The sequence below is a fragment of the Girardinichthys multiradiatus genome, chromosome 7 (genome assembly GCF_021462225.1).
Source record: "Girardinichthys multiradiatus isolate DD_20200921_A chromosome 7, DD_fGirMul_XY1, whole genome shotgun sequence".
NCBI lineage: Eukaryota > Metazoa > Chordata > Actinopteri > Cyprinodontiformes > Goodeidae > Girardinichthys > Girardinichthys multiradiatus.
This window is the reverse complement of record NC_061800.1, coordinates 23,153,750-23,166,044: the sequence shown is the minus strand read 5'-3', so window position 1 is coordinate 23,166,044 and position 12,295 is coordinate 23,153,750. Positions and strand designations below refer to the sequence as shown.

General features: G+C 37.0%; 1 protein-coding gene and 1 long non-coding RNA gene across 3 annotated transcripts; both read right to left on the bottom strand.

Annotated features, from left to right (window-relative positions):
- Window positions 1-3,295: 3,295 nt before the first annotated feature.
- On the bottom strand, window positions 3,296-7,422 carry LOC124871706. Of its 2 annotated transcripts, XM_047371179.1 has the most exons (6): window positions 7,279-7,422; window positions 5,792-5,863; window positions 5,391-5,705; window positions 5,204-5,294; window positions 4,827-4,917; window positions 3,296-4,698 (listed from the first exon to the last, which is right to left on the bottom strand). In XM_047371179.1, the coding sequence occupies exons 2-6, from the start codon at window positions 5,856-5,858 to the stop codon at window positions 4,663-4,665; spliced, it is 600 nt and encodes a 199-aa protein (XP_047227135.1). In that variant the 5' UTR covers window positions 5,859-5,863; window positions 7,279-7,422; the 3' UTR covers window positions 3,296-4,662. The 2 variants fall into 2 exon arrangements, with proteins under 2 accessions (XP_047227135.1, XP_047227134.1); XM_047371178.1 differs by lacking the exon at window positions 7,279-7,422 and having other exon boundaries at window positions 5,792-7,268.
- Window positions 7,423-8,347: 925 nt separating this feature from the next.
- LOC124871822 lies at window positions 8,348-11,344 on the bottom strand. The gene is made up of 4 exons (XR_007039122.1): window positions 11,048-11,344; window positions 10,861-10,951; window positions 9,649-9,739; window positions 8,348-9,520 (listed from the first exon to the last, which is right to left on the bottom strand). It is a non-coding gene; the product is annotated as an uncharacterized LOC124871822 (long non-coding RNA).
- Between the last annotated feature and the right edge of the window lie 951 nt (window positions 11,345-12,295).

Sequence of the window (12,295 nt, the reverse complement as noted above, 5' to 3'; positions counted from 1 at the left end):
AGGCTGATTGCCTCCATGCCACGCCGCATTGAAGCAGTCATTTCTGCAAAAGGATTCCCGACCAAGTATTGAGTGCATAACTGTACATGATTATTTGAAGGTTGACGTTTTTTTTTGTTGTTTTTTTTTGTTGGGCTGCACGGTGGTGCAGTTGGTAGCACTGTTGCCTTGCAGCAAGAAGGTCCTTGGTTCAATTCCTGGCTGGGGGTCTTTCTGCATGGAGTTTGCATGTTCTCCCTGTGCATGTGTGGGTTCTCACCGGGTACTCTGGCTTCCTCCCACAGTCCAAAGACATGTCTGTTAGGTTAATTGGTTAATCTAAAATTGCCCTTAGGTGTATGAATGAGTGTGTGCATGGTTGTTTGTGTGTTGCCCTGTGATGGACTGGCGACCTGTCCAGGGTGTACCCCGCCTCTTGCCCATAGACTGCTGGAGATAGGCACCAGCTTCCCCGTGACCCACTATGGAATAAGCAGTAGAAAATGACTGACTGACTGACGTTTTTTGTATTAAAAACACTTTTCTTTTATTGGTCGGATAAAATATGCTAATTTTGTGAGATAGGAATGTTGGGTTTTCATGAGCTGTATACCACAATCATCCGTATTAAGATAATAAAAGACCTGAAATATTTCAGTTAGTGTGCAATGAATCTAAAATATATGAATGTTAAATTTTCATCATGACATTATGTAAAATAATGAACTTTATCACAATATGCTAATATTTTGAGAAGGACCTGTATATAAACAATGGTGACCAGGACCCGTCACGAGTTGTGGCAGTATAAGATAATTCAGGACCGTACCATCACTGCAGAACGAGCTGCAGCGTGACAAAGTCAGCAATGCCTAAATGCTTTGAGCTTTCTAAATGACTTTAACATACAAAAACCAGCCAGTGTTCCTAGTTGACAAAGTCAAATCATTCTCATAGCTTGGAAATAAATGTAACTCGTCTGAAAATGAATTCCTGACCTGTTAAGGGAATAAAGACCAATCCATAGACAATATAAGTTTATTGAAGGTTACAGAGAAAAATATTTGATTAATCCACTGTCATCCACGTATTAATAAGGAGTAAACTAAAAAAACTAAAACAAAACAAAACTAATCACCTAGCAAAAGCAAACACCAAGTAAGACAGACAACACATGGTAACCTGGACTCTGCCTATTCAAGGAGAATAGAATGGGATGCAATTTTTCTACAAAAAAAAGCTATTTCTAACCCTAAAAGGTATCAAATATTAGTTTAATTATCAGATTTCAAGGAGGGCTATGTAGATAGTCCCGTTTGGAGTTCTGATTCAGGCACAGAACAGTAAAGGAAGCTTTTACTGTAGGTCAGTTGAGGCTTTATATTTCTGTGAATGCCGTACAGCCTTCCTCTATGGTTTTGCTGCAAAGGAATCATACATCTAATGATTGAAGGACAACGGCTCCCAAGGAATGCAGTTTGACACCCCTGCACTGACTGATGCTGAGCATGTTGGAGAAAGGCGGGGAAACCAACAACAAAACACTCTTTGCAAGAACTTTGCACAGAAATGAGATGAGCTTAGCATTGCGTACAATGCAAAACAACAGTTATCGCTTTGTTCTGAGTTTTGGATTTATGCTTCTGGGTCATAGCGAAGCACATCTATCACACCTGTTGAAATATTAAATCTAGGATTATAATTCTAATAACAAACTTGAGATGAAGTTATCTATTTGCCTAATTGCAAATACCATTTCATGAATTATAATGGTGGTGTAATTGGACCCAAGCACAGACATAAAAATGGCCACCACATGATGATGGTGAAGGGTTTTTATTCATGTAAAAATCAGCCGCCACAGAGACACAGTTCATAACCCTAGGCTGTGTGATTCTGGTCTCAATAGCTAATGTGTTTCCTCGCACAGGGCAACAAAAACAGGCAGCTCACTCACTGAACTTTGTACAGGCAATAAAAAAACAACAAAAACTGGTCACTGGTCATCAGATATTTTACCTGAAATGGTTTAAGGGTCCTACCACTGTGTGAAGATAACAATATGATGATAATGCACACCTTTATTTATAGCTCAGACCTTCCTCTACCTGGGTAAGAGAGAACACAGGGTCTAAGTCAGAGAGTAAAGCGCAGGGTGCACACGTTTAACCACACTTGTGCCTCTTAAGGTTATCTGGAGTACCTAACGACCACTTTGGTATTTTAAACGTCACAGAGGAAATATCCCCTCAGAAATACTTGTTTATTCTTTGTTAGAGGTAATTAAAGGTACAGGCCTTGTATGCTCCACCGTTTGCCAAATGTAGAATGGAACACTGGTGTAAAACGCGTTCTGGACTGTGCTGGGTATCTGTGTGGGTAGACCTGGAGGAGGGGGTGGTGCACATTTTTTTCATGTCCAGTGTAAAACGAGACATGTAGTCGAAGGACCTCTAAAAGTATTCTAGAGGAGTTTTTTGGGCCTTGTCAGTATGGTGTTTCTACACCTGGTATCTTAAAGGTTTTATAGTCATGTCAAGCTTGCCATGATGTCTCTGACAGAAGACCTTCAGCTCTCAGTTACCCTGAATAAGATAAAACAGGTGTGGAAATTAATACGTGCGTATTTCCGATGAGTATGATATAAATACATGGTGGCAGGAAATCTAAATACCCTGAGAGGAACCTATATATTCATAGTTAAAGCGTGCAAAGCTGTTATTTGTCACAGTTACGAACATGTAGAGTTATCTTTGGGTTTTTTAATTAGTAGCTTCCTGTATTTTTTTGGTTTTCTTTTCTGTTCTTTGTTCTCTATGCTTCCTGTTTTCTTAATGTTTCTGAGTATCCCAGTCTCCTGTTGGTTTTGAGTCTTTCTTATATCTTGTTTTTCTGTTTGTGTACTGCTTCTTAGTTTCTGGTCAGTGTTTTCTGACTCTCAGCAGCTTCCACTCTTCTCATTAGTTTCATCCTTTTCTTGTTTTACTCATCAGTTCTCCTCAGTACAAATTCCCCTCTGGTTGTTTAGTCACTGCTGGTTATTGTGATTCTGCTCAATCCTGCCCTAGTCAGCCCTGAGTAATTCTGCCCTCCACTGTCTTTCCTTCATGTTCCTGGTTTGGTTTTTGGATTTGTCTAGTTTCATGAACTTCAGATTTTTGACCTTGGACTGTGGTTTGTAATTTTCGTTTTGAATTATCAAACATCTTAATTTTTTGCTCCACCTCTGTCCCCTTTTGCCTGCCTTTGTGTCCTCTACAACCACCACCCCTTTGTGACAAACGTCACACAGACAGACCCCAGTTCAGATTCAAAATCAGATGTAAGTGTACATGTTTATTTAATTTCACTTTTTATACATACAAATACAGACCAAATTGTGTTAGCAAAAGCAAATGGAAAGATGAACAAAAGAAATGTTCCTTTAAATAACATAATGGAATTAAATTATACTGCTTTAAAAGAATGTACAAAGGTTATTAATGAAACTCTAAAAATAATACATTTACAAGTGTTTTACACAAATAAGAAGAGTCAAAAAGAAAACAAAATGGCGCATAATTTTGAGTCAAAAAAAAAAAACTGCTCTGCTTGTTTATTGTTTTTTTACTGCTCAGTGAATTAGATTATATTATACCAGTAGATAGAGAGTTTTGAAGCTTTAGGAAATAAAAAACAAACTCAAAATTCCCATCTTTCCCACAACTGTTGTGCTAACAACTAACTGGATCTCCACAGAGCCTCAGTCCAGTCTAATTTCATATAATATTCATCAAGTTTATTTTCCACACCAAATATATAGGGTACTGCCTTCCTATTATAGCCCCACAAACCCAATTTTGAACTGCTTTTTAAAATAAGTGAATTGCTCTTTTAATTGATTGTGCCTTATCAGAATTATCCTGGAAACTCACACATGCCCTCTGCTGGACAAATACTAAAACTAATTTAAACTGAAATTTACTGATTTTAGGTTGGCGCTCAGATAAAGTCAAAAGTCAGATTATTTTATTTCAGTTATGAACAACATTTGTAGAAATTGTACTGACGGTTTTATAGACCAGAACAGAGAAAATGTTACACAGTGGAACATAAAGATACATTACACTTTTAAAACTAGTTCTTCCTCTGATTGATAAATTCCTGCTCTATAGTTCTGCATCAGAACCTCTCTTGGCGGTAGAGATAGCCACTGACCTCTCCAGGTAGTGGCTTTTGGGTTTTCCCAAGTCTTCTCACTTTGGATTTGGAGCCAGGTTACACGCTTGAAGAAAACCCCTGACTCAGGGATTAAAAACTTCAGCGCCAGTGTCCTGCAACCTTTAGATGCATATCTGCTGCAAAACATCTGAATCAAATGATTCAGGTGATTAGCAGGACTGAGTAGAACTTGATTGCAATTTGAAGAGGTAATGTATATATTTGATTCAGGTGCACTGGATCAGTGATACATCCAATACTTGCAGGACAACGGCCCCCAAGGACTAGAGTTTGACACGTCGCAATGACTGATGCTGAGCATGCTGGAGAAAGGCAGGCAAGACGACAAAAACAAACTCTTTGCAAGAACTTCACACAGAAATAAAGATGGGCTTAGCATTGTGTGCAATGCAAAACAACATATATCACGTTGTTCTGATCTGGTGATCGATATGCGTCTAAGTCCAGTTTGTCAGTTTTCCTCTACATTGCAGTCATTTTAATCTGTGAAGGAACTGCCTGCAGAGTTAGAAAGTAGAAAAAAATGACTTCAAGACTGAGAAGGAAAAATAACAGGAAGGTTTGCAAAGGGAACTGGGTAGTTTTTGGAAATAAAGACAGATTGATTATAATAAAGTTTCTCCCACCTTTTCTTCAAGCTGAACGTTATACACGACACAACTCAAGATTCTGCTGTTGTTCAGGTCCAGATCTTGGTTTCCAGTCGCATTTTTTCTCCTTACACAAAATATCCCAAAAATTACACTGAAAACGCTAAAACTATAGTTGATCAATAATGCTCTGGTGTGGTCTGATTAGAGGAAAAAGGTAAATATGGATGACAGATAAAAACTTTAAAGAGTGACGCAGAGCGGTAAGAAGCAACCAAGGATGGCATGACAGTGACATTAAATGTTAAAAGTGTTTTCAGATAAAGTAATAAATATGAAATTGTAAATATTGTGATTGTAAGGATAAATGTATTTTTTTTCTTCTAAATTTCAAGCTAAAAGATTTTACTCACCTGCAGAGGCAGAAAGCCGATGTGATGCAACATAAAAGCAATCCAATGGCAGGTGATAGAATGAACCAAACATACTTTAAGAAACGAGTACCTGAAAGAAGAAGATAATCAGTATCATGCAGGATGATTTTAAACAGTACATTTTATGCTGTAGAAGTGATCAGTCATCTTTTTTATTTCTACATACCTTCTTGCTTAGATACAGTTAAATCCCATGTGATTTTGTGATATCCTCCTCCATCAGTTATAGTACATGTATAAAGTCCTGCATCATCACGTTGAGCTCTAAAGATGCAGAGCTTGGAAGGTATGTTGGAGTCTATTTTCACTCTTTCAGAAGAGAAATTTGATTTTGTCTGATTTAGCGAGCGGGAATATGTAAAATAATATCTGCCGCTGGTCCAATGGATTAGCACTGTGGAATTCTCAGATATGTTGCAAGTGAACGTGACCGGGTCACCGCTGGACACCAACATATTCCGATGTATTTCAGTCGCTGATACTGAAATATTAAGACCAATGCTACAGTAAGACTCAGTTCAAATCTAGGATGAAAACATGTAACGTAAGAATAAATCTGCACGATACCTTGAAAGACATTCTGGATTTTTAACAGATGAATGACGAGCAGAGCTGCTTGCTTTAGGCTGAACATGGTGGCTATCAGACAGAGAGAAACCTTATTGTCTGTTATAAATGTAGATGAAGAGGAAGTGCTAAGAAAAGGAAGTGGATAAAATAAGTTTAAGGAAACAACTTTCAGATAAGAAAGCTGATAAGCAGTCATTTGTAAAATAAAGAGAAAATTTGCTTCTAGATACTGACAGGGCTCTCCCACTTAATCTTAGACACCTAAGAACTCAAAAGCTTTCTTTTTCCCAAAATCTTTTGCAAACTGGGCCTAATGGATCTTTGTGTTTCACCTGAGGTGCCAGGAGAAGAACAACCTCCCCTTCTATCTGACAGCGTCCTTGTGTTTGTTTATCTTATTAATCCTTTAATAAGGACATCCAGCTAGACCAGGACATTTCAAAGTGTGGACCTTCAGAGTTTTTCAGGGGGGGTACGACAGACGGAAAAAATAAACTTGAAAAAGTAACTGCAGGCATTTAGCCAACTTCAGCTAGCCTGTCAGAAACAAAATAGATTGATTTTTTGTACCTAAACCGGTGGTGGGTGAAGAGACAGAGTCTGGGCCAAGCAAAAGGAGGCTAAATGATCTGGGCTCACAGCAGAAAGTAGTTCATACTGTTACCATTGTAAATGACAAGACATCTAAAGCATCATATCATGTGGCTTTATGCATAACTAAAGTGGGTAAACCCCTCAACATTGAGGCAGTAAATTAAAAGCAATTAAATCACGTGCCAGGAATGCTCGTCTCTTCTCCATCCTCTGGGCTGCAATGTTGGCATATCTTTCAGACATCTTTGACTGAATAATCCCACTGAACACCTCTCTGCAGAGCAAAGAGAGCCATGTCTTTTTGGCACACAATTAACTTTCTGCATTCGTGAAAAACGTGGATTGAGGAGGTCTTCGAAGTACTCTGCCCACCGACCCCCAACATTTCGAGTTGAGGTCAACAGCAAACCCTCCCCACTGTAAACAGTGTTGGTGGTGTCCCCCCCCCAAGACGCCAGAAAGAAAAGTTGGACAACAGATTGAAATTAATTAAGTTTAGCAGTCAAAAGAAACTCTAAACTGATGGGGTTTTAATCTTTATTTAAAAAAACTCAGGCATTCAACATTTAAGTATAAAAGGAATATTAAGTATAGCGACAACAAAAAATTGTTATAGAAATAATAGCAATAATGTAGTTGGGAGGTCGCAGTTGTCTATTTGCCCTCTTTGAAAACCTCTGAGTGTCGGCTTCTCGTAAAGCAGAGAAATTAAGGTCACGTGGTCTCAGCATCTGATGCTATCTCAGATACACTCTCAGATCTTTTTGTTTTGCACAATCAGCAAACCATTTCAACTAGCTGCAGATACTGTGAACATCGCCATCAATTCATCCTGTTCTGGTGTAGTTCATGATGTTTAATACAACTATGTGTACGTTTAAATTTCTCACCTTCTTGCACGTTGTCTCTGGATGGATTAGGGTTGCTCCCCTCTTCATGATGAAATGCAGAGCTCGTGCACCGAGGTCTGACCCAGTTTTCCTTTGGTAAACAATGCTGCAATTTAATTTTCTTTTACCCAAGCAGGTAGTAAAAACTCGTAGCATCTCTCACACACTGACTGTAATGGCAGAAACACGTGATTTTAACCATGATGTTTCCTCGGTACAGGAAAGAGGAAATCCAGCACAACCACAAACACTGATAAAGTCACATACTTATTTTACTCGTTTAACTTTTATTTTTTTTTGAGTGCAGCTTTTGAAAGAAGCTGATGTTTGTATTTTGAAAAAAGAGTTGTATGAAGGGTTGGGATTATATAAGCTATTTACTTCTACCCACCCCTATTCGGATATGCATTTTTGTTGATTTTGTGCATTGGCGCAATGGATGTATGCATGTTATTAATATCCGAAAAAACGAAACTACCTAACTAACTAAAGAAAATGCTGATATAAAGGGTTTTTAATATGCACTTTTTCAACTTATTAACAAGTTGTCTCGTTGGAGGAATCACACAGTGAAGGTCTGAATTCAGACATTTTTCATGTGTCTTACTCAAACACATCAGCTCAATGTGCCTTCTCGTCTATATAAACAATGGTGACCAGGACCCGTCACGAGTTGTGGCAGTATAAGATAATTCAGGACCGTACCATCACTGCAGAACGAGCTGCAGCGTGACAAAGTCAGCAATGCCTAAATGCTTTGAGCTTTCTAAATGACTTTAACATACAAAAACCAGCCAGTACAAAAACTTCACACAGACAGACCCCAGTTCGGATTCAAAATCAGATGTAAGTGTACATGTTTATTTAATTTCACTTTTTATACATACAAATACAGACCAAATTGTGTTAGCAAAAGCAAATGGAAAGATGAACAAAAGAAATGTTCCTTTAAATAACATAATGGAATTAAATTATACTGCTTTAAAAGAATGTACAAAGGTTATTAATGAAACTCTAAAAATAATACATTTACAAGTGTTTTACACAAATAAGAAGAGTCAAAAAGAAAACAAAATGGCGCATAATTTTGAGTCAAAAAAAAAAACTGCTCTGCTTGTTTATTGTTTTTTTACTGCTTAGTGAATTATATTATATTATACCAGTAGATAGAGAGTTTTGAAGCTTTAGGAAATAAAAAACAAACTCAAAATTCCCATCTTTCCCACAACTGTTGTGCTAACAACTAACTGGATCTCCACAGAGCCTCAGTCCAGTCTAATTTCATATAATATTCATCAAGTTTATTTTCCACACCAAATATATAGGGTACTGCCTTCCTATTATAGCCCCACAAACCCAATTTTGAACTGCTTTTTAAAATAAGTGAATTGCTCTTTTAATTGATTGTGCCTTTTCAGAATTATCTTGGAAACTCACACATGCCCTCTGCTGGACAAATACTAAAACTAATTTAAACTGAAATTTACTGATTTTAGGTTGGCGCTCAGATAAAGTCAAAAGTCAGATTATTTTATTTCAGTTATGAACAACATTTGTAGAAATTGTACTGACGGTTTTATAGACCAGAACAGAGAAAATGTTACACAGTGGAACATAAAGATACATTACACTTTTAAAACTAGTTCTTCCTCTGATTGATAAATTTCTGCTCTATAGTTCTGCATCAGAACCTCTCTTGGCGGTAGAGATAGCCACTGACCTCTCCAGGTAGTGGCTTTTGGGTTTTCCCAAGTCTTCTCACTTTGGATTTGGAGCCAGGTTACACGCTTGAAGAAAACCCCTGACTCAGGGATTAAAAACTTCAGCGCCAGTGTCCTGCAACCTTTAGATGCATATCTGCTGCAAAACATCTGAATCAAATGATTCAGGTGATTAGCAGGACTGAGTAGAACTTGATTGCAATTTGAAGAGGTAATGTATATATTTGATTCAGGTGCACTGGATCAGTGATACATCCAATACTTGCAGGACAACGGCCCCCAAGGACTAGAGTTTGACACGTCGCAATGACTGATGCTGAGCATGCTGGAGAAAGGCAGGCAAGACGACAAAAACAAACTCTTTGCAAGAACTTCACACAGAAATAAAGATGGGCTTAGCATTGTGTGCAATGCAAAACAACATATATCACGTTGTTCTGATCTGGTGATCGATATGCGTCTAAGTCCAGTTTGTCAGTTTTCCTCTACATTGCAGTCATTTTAATCTGTGAAGGAACTGCCTGCAGAGTTAGAAAGTAGAAAAAAATGACTTCAAGACTGAGAAGGAAAAATAACAGGAAGGTTTGCAAAGGGAACTGGGTAGTTTTTGGAAATAAAGACAGATTGATTATAATAAAGTTTCTCCCACCTTTTATTTAAGCTGAACGTTATACACGACACAACTCAAGATTCTGCTGTTGTTCAGGTCCAGATCTTGGTTTCCAGTCGCATTTTTTCTCCTTACAAAAAATATCCCAAAAATTACACTGAAAACGCTAAAACTATAGTTGATCAATAATGCTCTGGTGTGGTCTGATTAGAGGAAAAAGGTAAATATGAATGACAGATAAAAACTTTAAAGAGTGACGCACGCATATGGCGCCTTAGATGCAGAGCATTGAAAAGCAACCAAGGATGGCATTTCAGTGACTTTACATGTTAAATGTGTTTTCAGATAAAATAATAAATATGGGGTTATTTTAGTTATAAGTATTAAAAGTATTTTTCTTCTGCTAAATTTAAAGCTGAAATATCTTTCTGACCTGCAGATATGCAGAGTACGGAGGAGCAACCCTGCTATAATTAAGAACACATTCATAAATACATAAATTACTTAATAAAATAAAACAGGACCAAAATGTAGCTGGACATATAAATTAGCGCCACATTAAATGCAACAACATAATAAGAAGAATAAATTTAATCAATATTTGATCAATTAATCAGATATAAATATATTTTTGTTTTAACAGAAATATGGGTTCAAATTTTATTTAAAGCAGATTTTCAATCATACAGTTTTTCTTGAACTTTTTCTTTTGTTTATTTAATACAAGTAAATTTCTTGTTGTTTTATTTTTCCTAGCTCTTTTATTTTTTTTGTATTTATTACCCCCCAAATATATTTAAAACGTGTTTTATATAATAAATAATTGAAAACATATAATTCTTAAACACTGACAAATTTTCATGTCTAATACTTCCCTGTTGTATTTTTGCACCCAACCCAGTCAATAAAACTCCACAAAAAGCACTAAATGAGTCTTTTCATCTCTGAGGGTTACCATTCTGGTTTATATTAACAACAAATAGGTTCAGAATTTCATTAAAAAATACACATTTACTCTTACATTTATTGTTCATAAAATAGATAGCAATGTGCTTCAATATATGATCATTATCAACCTGTAACATTAAGCTCTGAATTAATGCTTGCATGTGTGTTAAACTAAACAAAATCTAAACTGGATGACATGTAGTAAATTATTCAGTTCAGTTTAAATGTCAGACCTGCATCAGAACCAGAAAGACTAAAATTTATGTGTTTATTTTTTATTTAAAGTTTAGAGATATCACTCACCTGCAGAGGCAGACAGCTAATGCAGTGCAACATAAAATCAGTCCAAAGGCAGGTAGTAGTGTGCATGTAATATACAGTAATAAACTGATTTCTGAAAAAAAAGAAAAGATTATCAACATAGCACAAAGATTAAACTTTGAACATTCCAGTATGTGTTGCAGAAGTGTTCAGTAACTGCTCTACGTACCTTTTTGGTTCTCAAATACTGTTACTGTTACATTCCATGTCATATTGTTAAAGCCGTTACTATCAGTTATAATGCATGTATAAAGTCCTGCATCATCATGCTGAGCATTAGAAATATTAAACGTAGATGGTACTTTTAGGTCTATTCTCAGACTGTTAGAGGAGAAATTTGAAGAACTTCGATTAGAGGAGTAGGAGTGTGAAAAATAATATCTGTCTTTGGTCCATTGGATCATTTTTGTATTGTTGTTGGATATGTTGCAAGTGAGCTGGATTAAGTCTCCTCTGGATACCGACACATCCCAGTGGTATGCTTTGAAGAAAACAAATAGTTATTAGAGGACATATTAATTGAAGAATCATGCAGCCCAAACAGAAATCCGCTCCATACCTGCAAAGACGCTAGACGTATTCAACAGCTGAATGAAGAACAGAGCAGCTTGCTTCAGGCTGAGCATGGTGACCATCAGACAGCGAGGGACACACTGGAACACTATGTCTGCTTTAAATGTTGTTGCGGAGGTAGTGGTGAGAAAAGGAAGTGGTTACTTGCTGTTTGGCAGAGCTTAACTCTTAGCTCCACATGTCACCTTGTCAGGTTTGGGTCAGAATCATTTTTATTGCAATTCTGCTGCTGGAGTTAGTTATTTTTGGCCCAAAAAGTTTTGTCAAAAATGAACTGCTAAGTGAGATGTTTTCCTCAAAATAAAGTCAGATGCAGAACTTCCACAGAGTTGGGATCTAGGCTCAAACAGACGTGCGAGAGTTCAGAGTTGCTTAGCTTAATTTGAGTTTTATTATACTGTGTTACAACCACTATAACCAGCTGTTGAAAGTGATTCTTTTATGCTGTTCAAGCCTGATTAAAATTATAAGTAGTGTTTGTTTCTTGTGCAACTTGACCTCTTCTTTTAGACAACTTTTAAAACCTGCACTTCTGTTGCATTTTGCTTTCTGGAAGTGCCTTATTGTTAAGGCCTTTACTCTCAGTTATAATGCATGTATAAAGTCCTGCATCATCATACTGAGCATTAGAAATATTAAACGTAGATGGTATTTTTGGGTCTATTCTCAGACTGTTAGAGGAGAAATTTGAAGAACTTCGATTAGAGGAGTAGGAGTGTGAAAAATAATATCTGTCTTTGGTCCATTGGATCATTTTTGTATCGTTGTTGGATATGTTGCAAGTGAGCTGGATTAAGTCTCCTCTGGATACCGACACATCCCAGAAGAAGAATACATTTACAAG

Coding starts and splice junctions, on each gene's coding strand:
- LOC124871706 (XM_047371178.1), bottom strand. CDS start 5,990: ATGACTGCTTATCAGCTTTCTTATCTGAAAGTTGTTTCCTTAAACTTA. Junction 5,706..5,791: donor AATCCAGAATGTCTTTCAAG/GTATCGTGCAGA, acceptor TTAATATTTCAG/TATCAGCGACTGAAATACAT. Junction 5,295..5,390: donor AACTGTATCTAAGCAAGAAG/GTATGTAGAAAT, acceptor TTCTTCTTTCAG/GTACTCGTTTCTTAAAGTAT.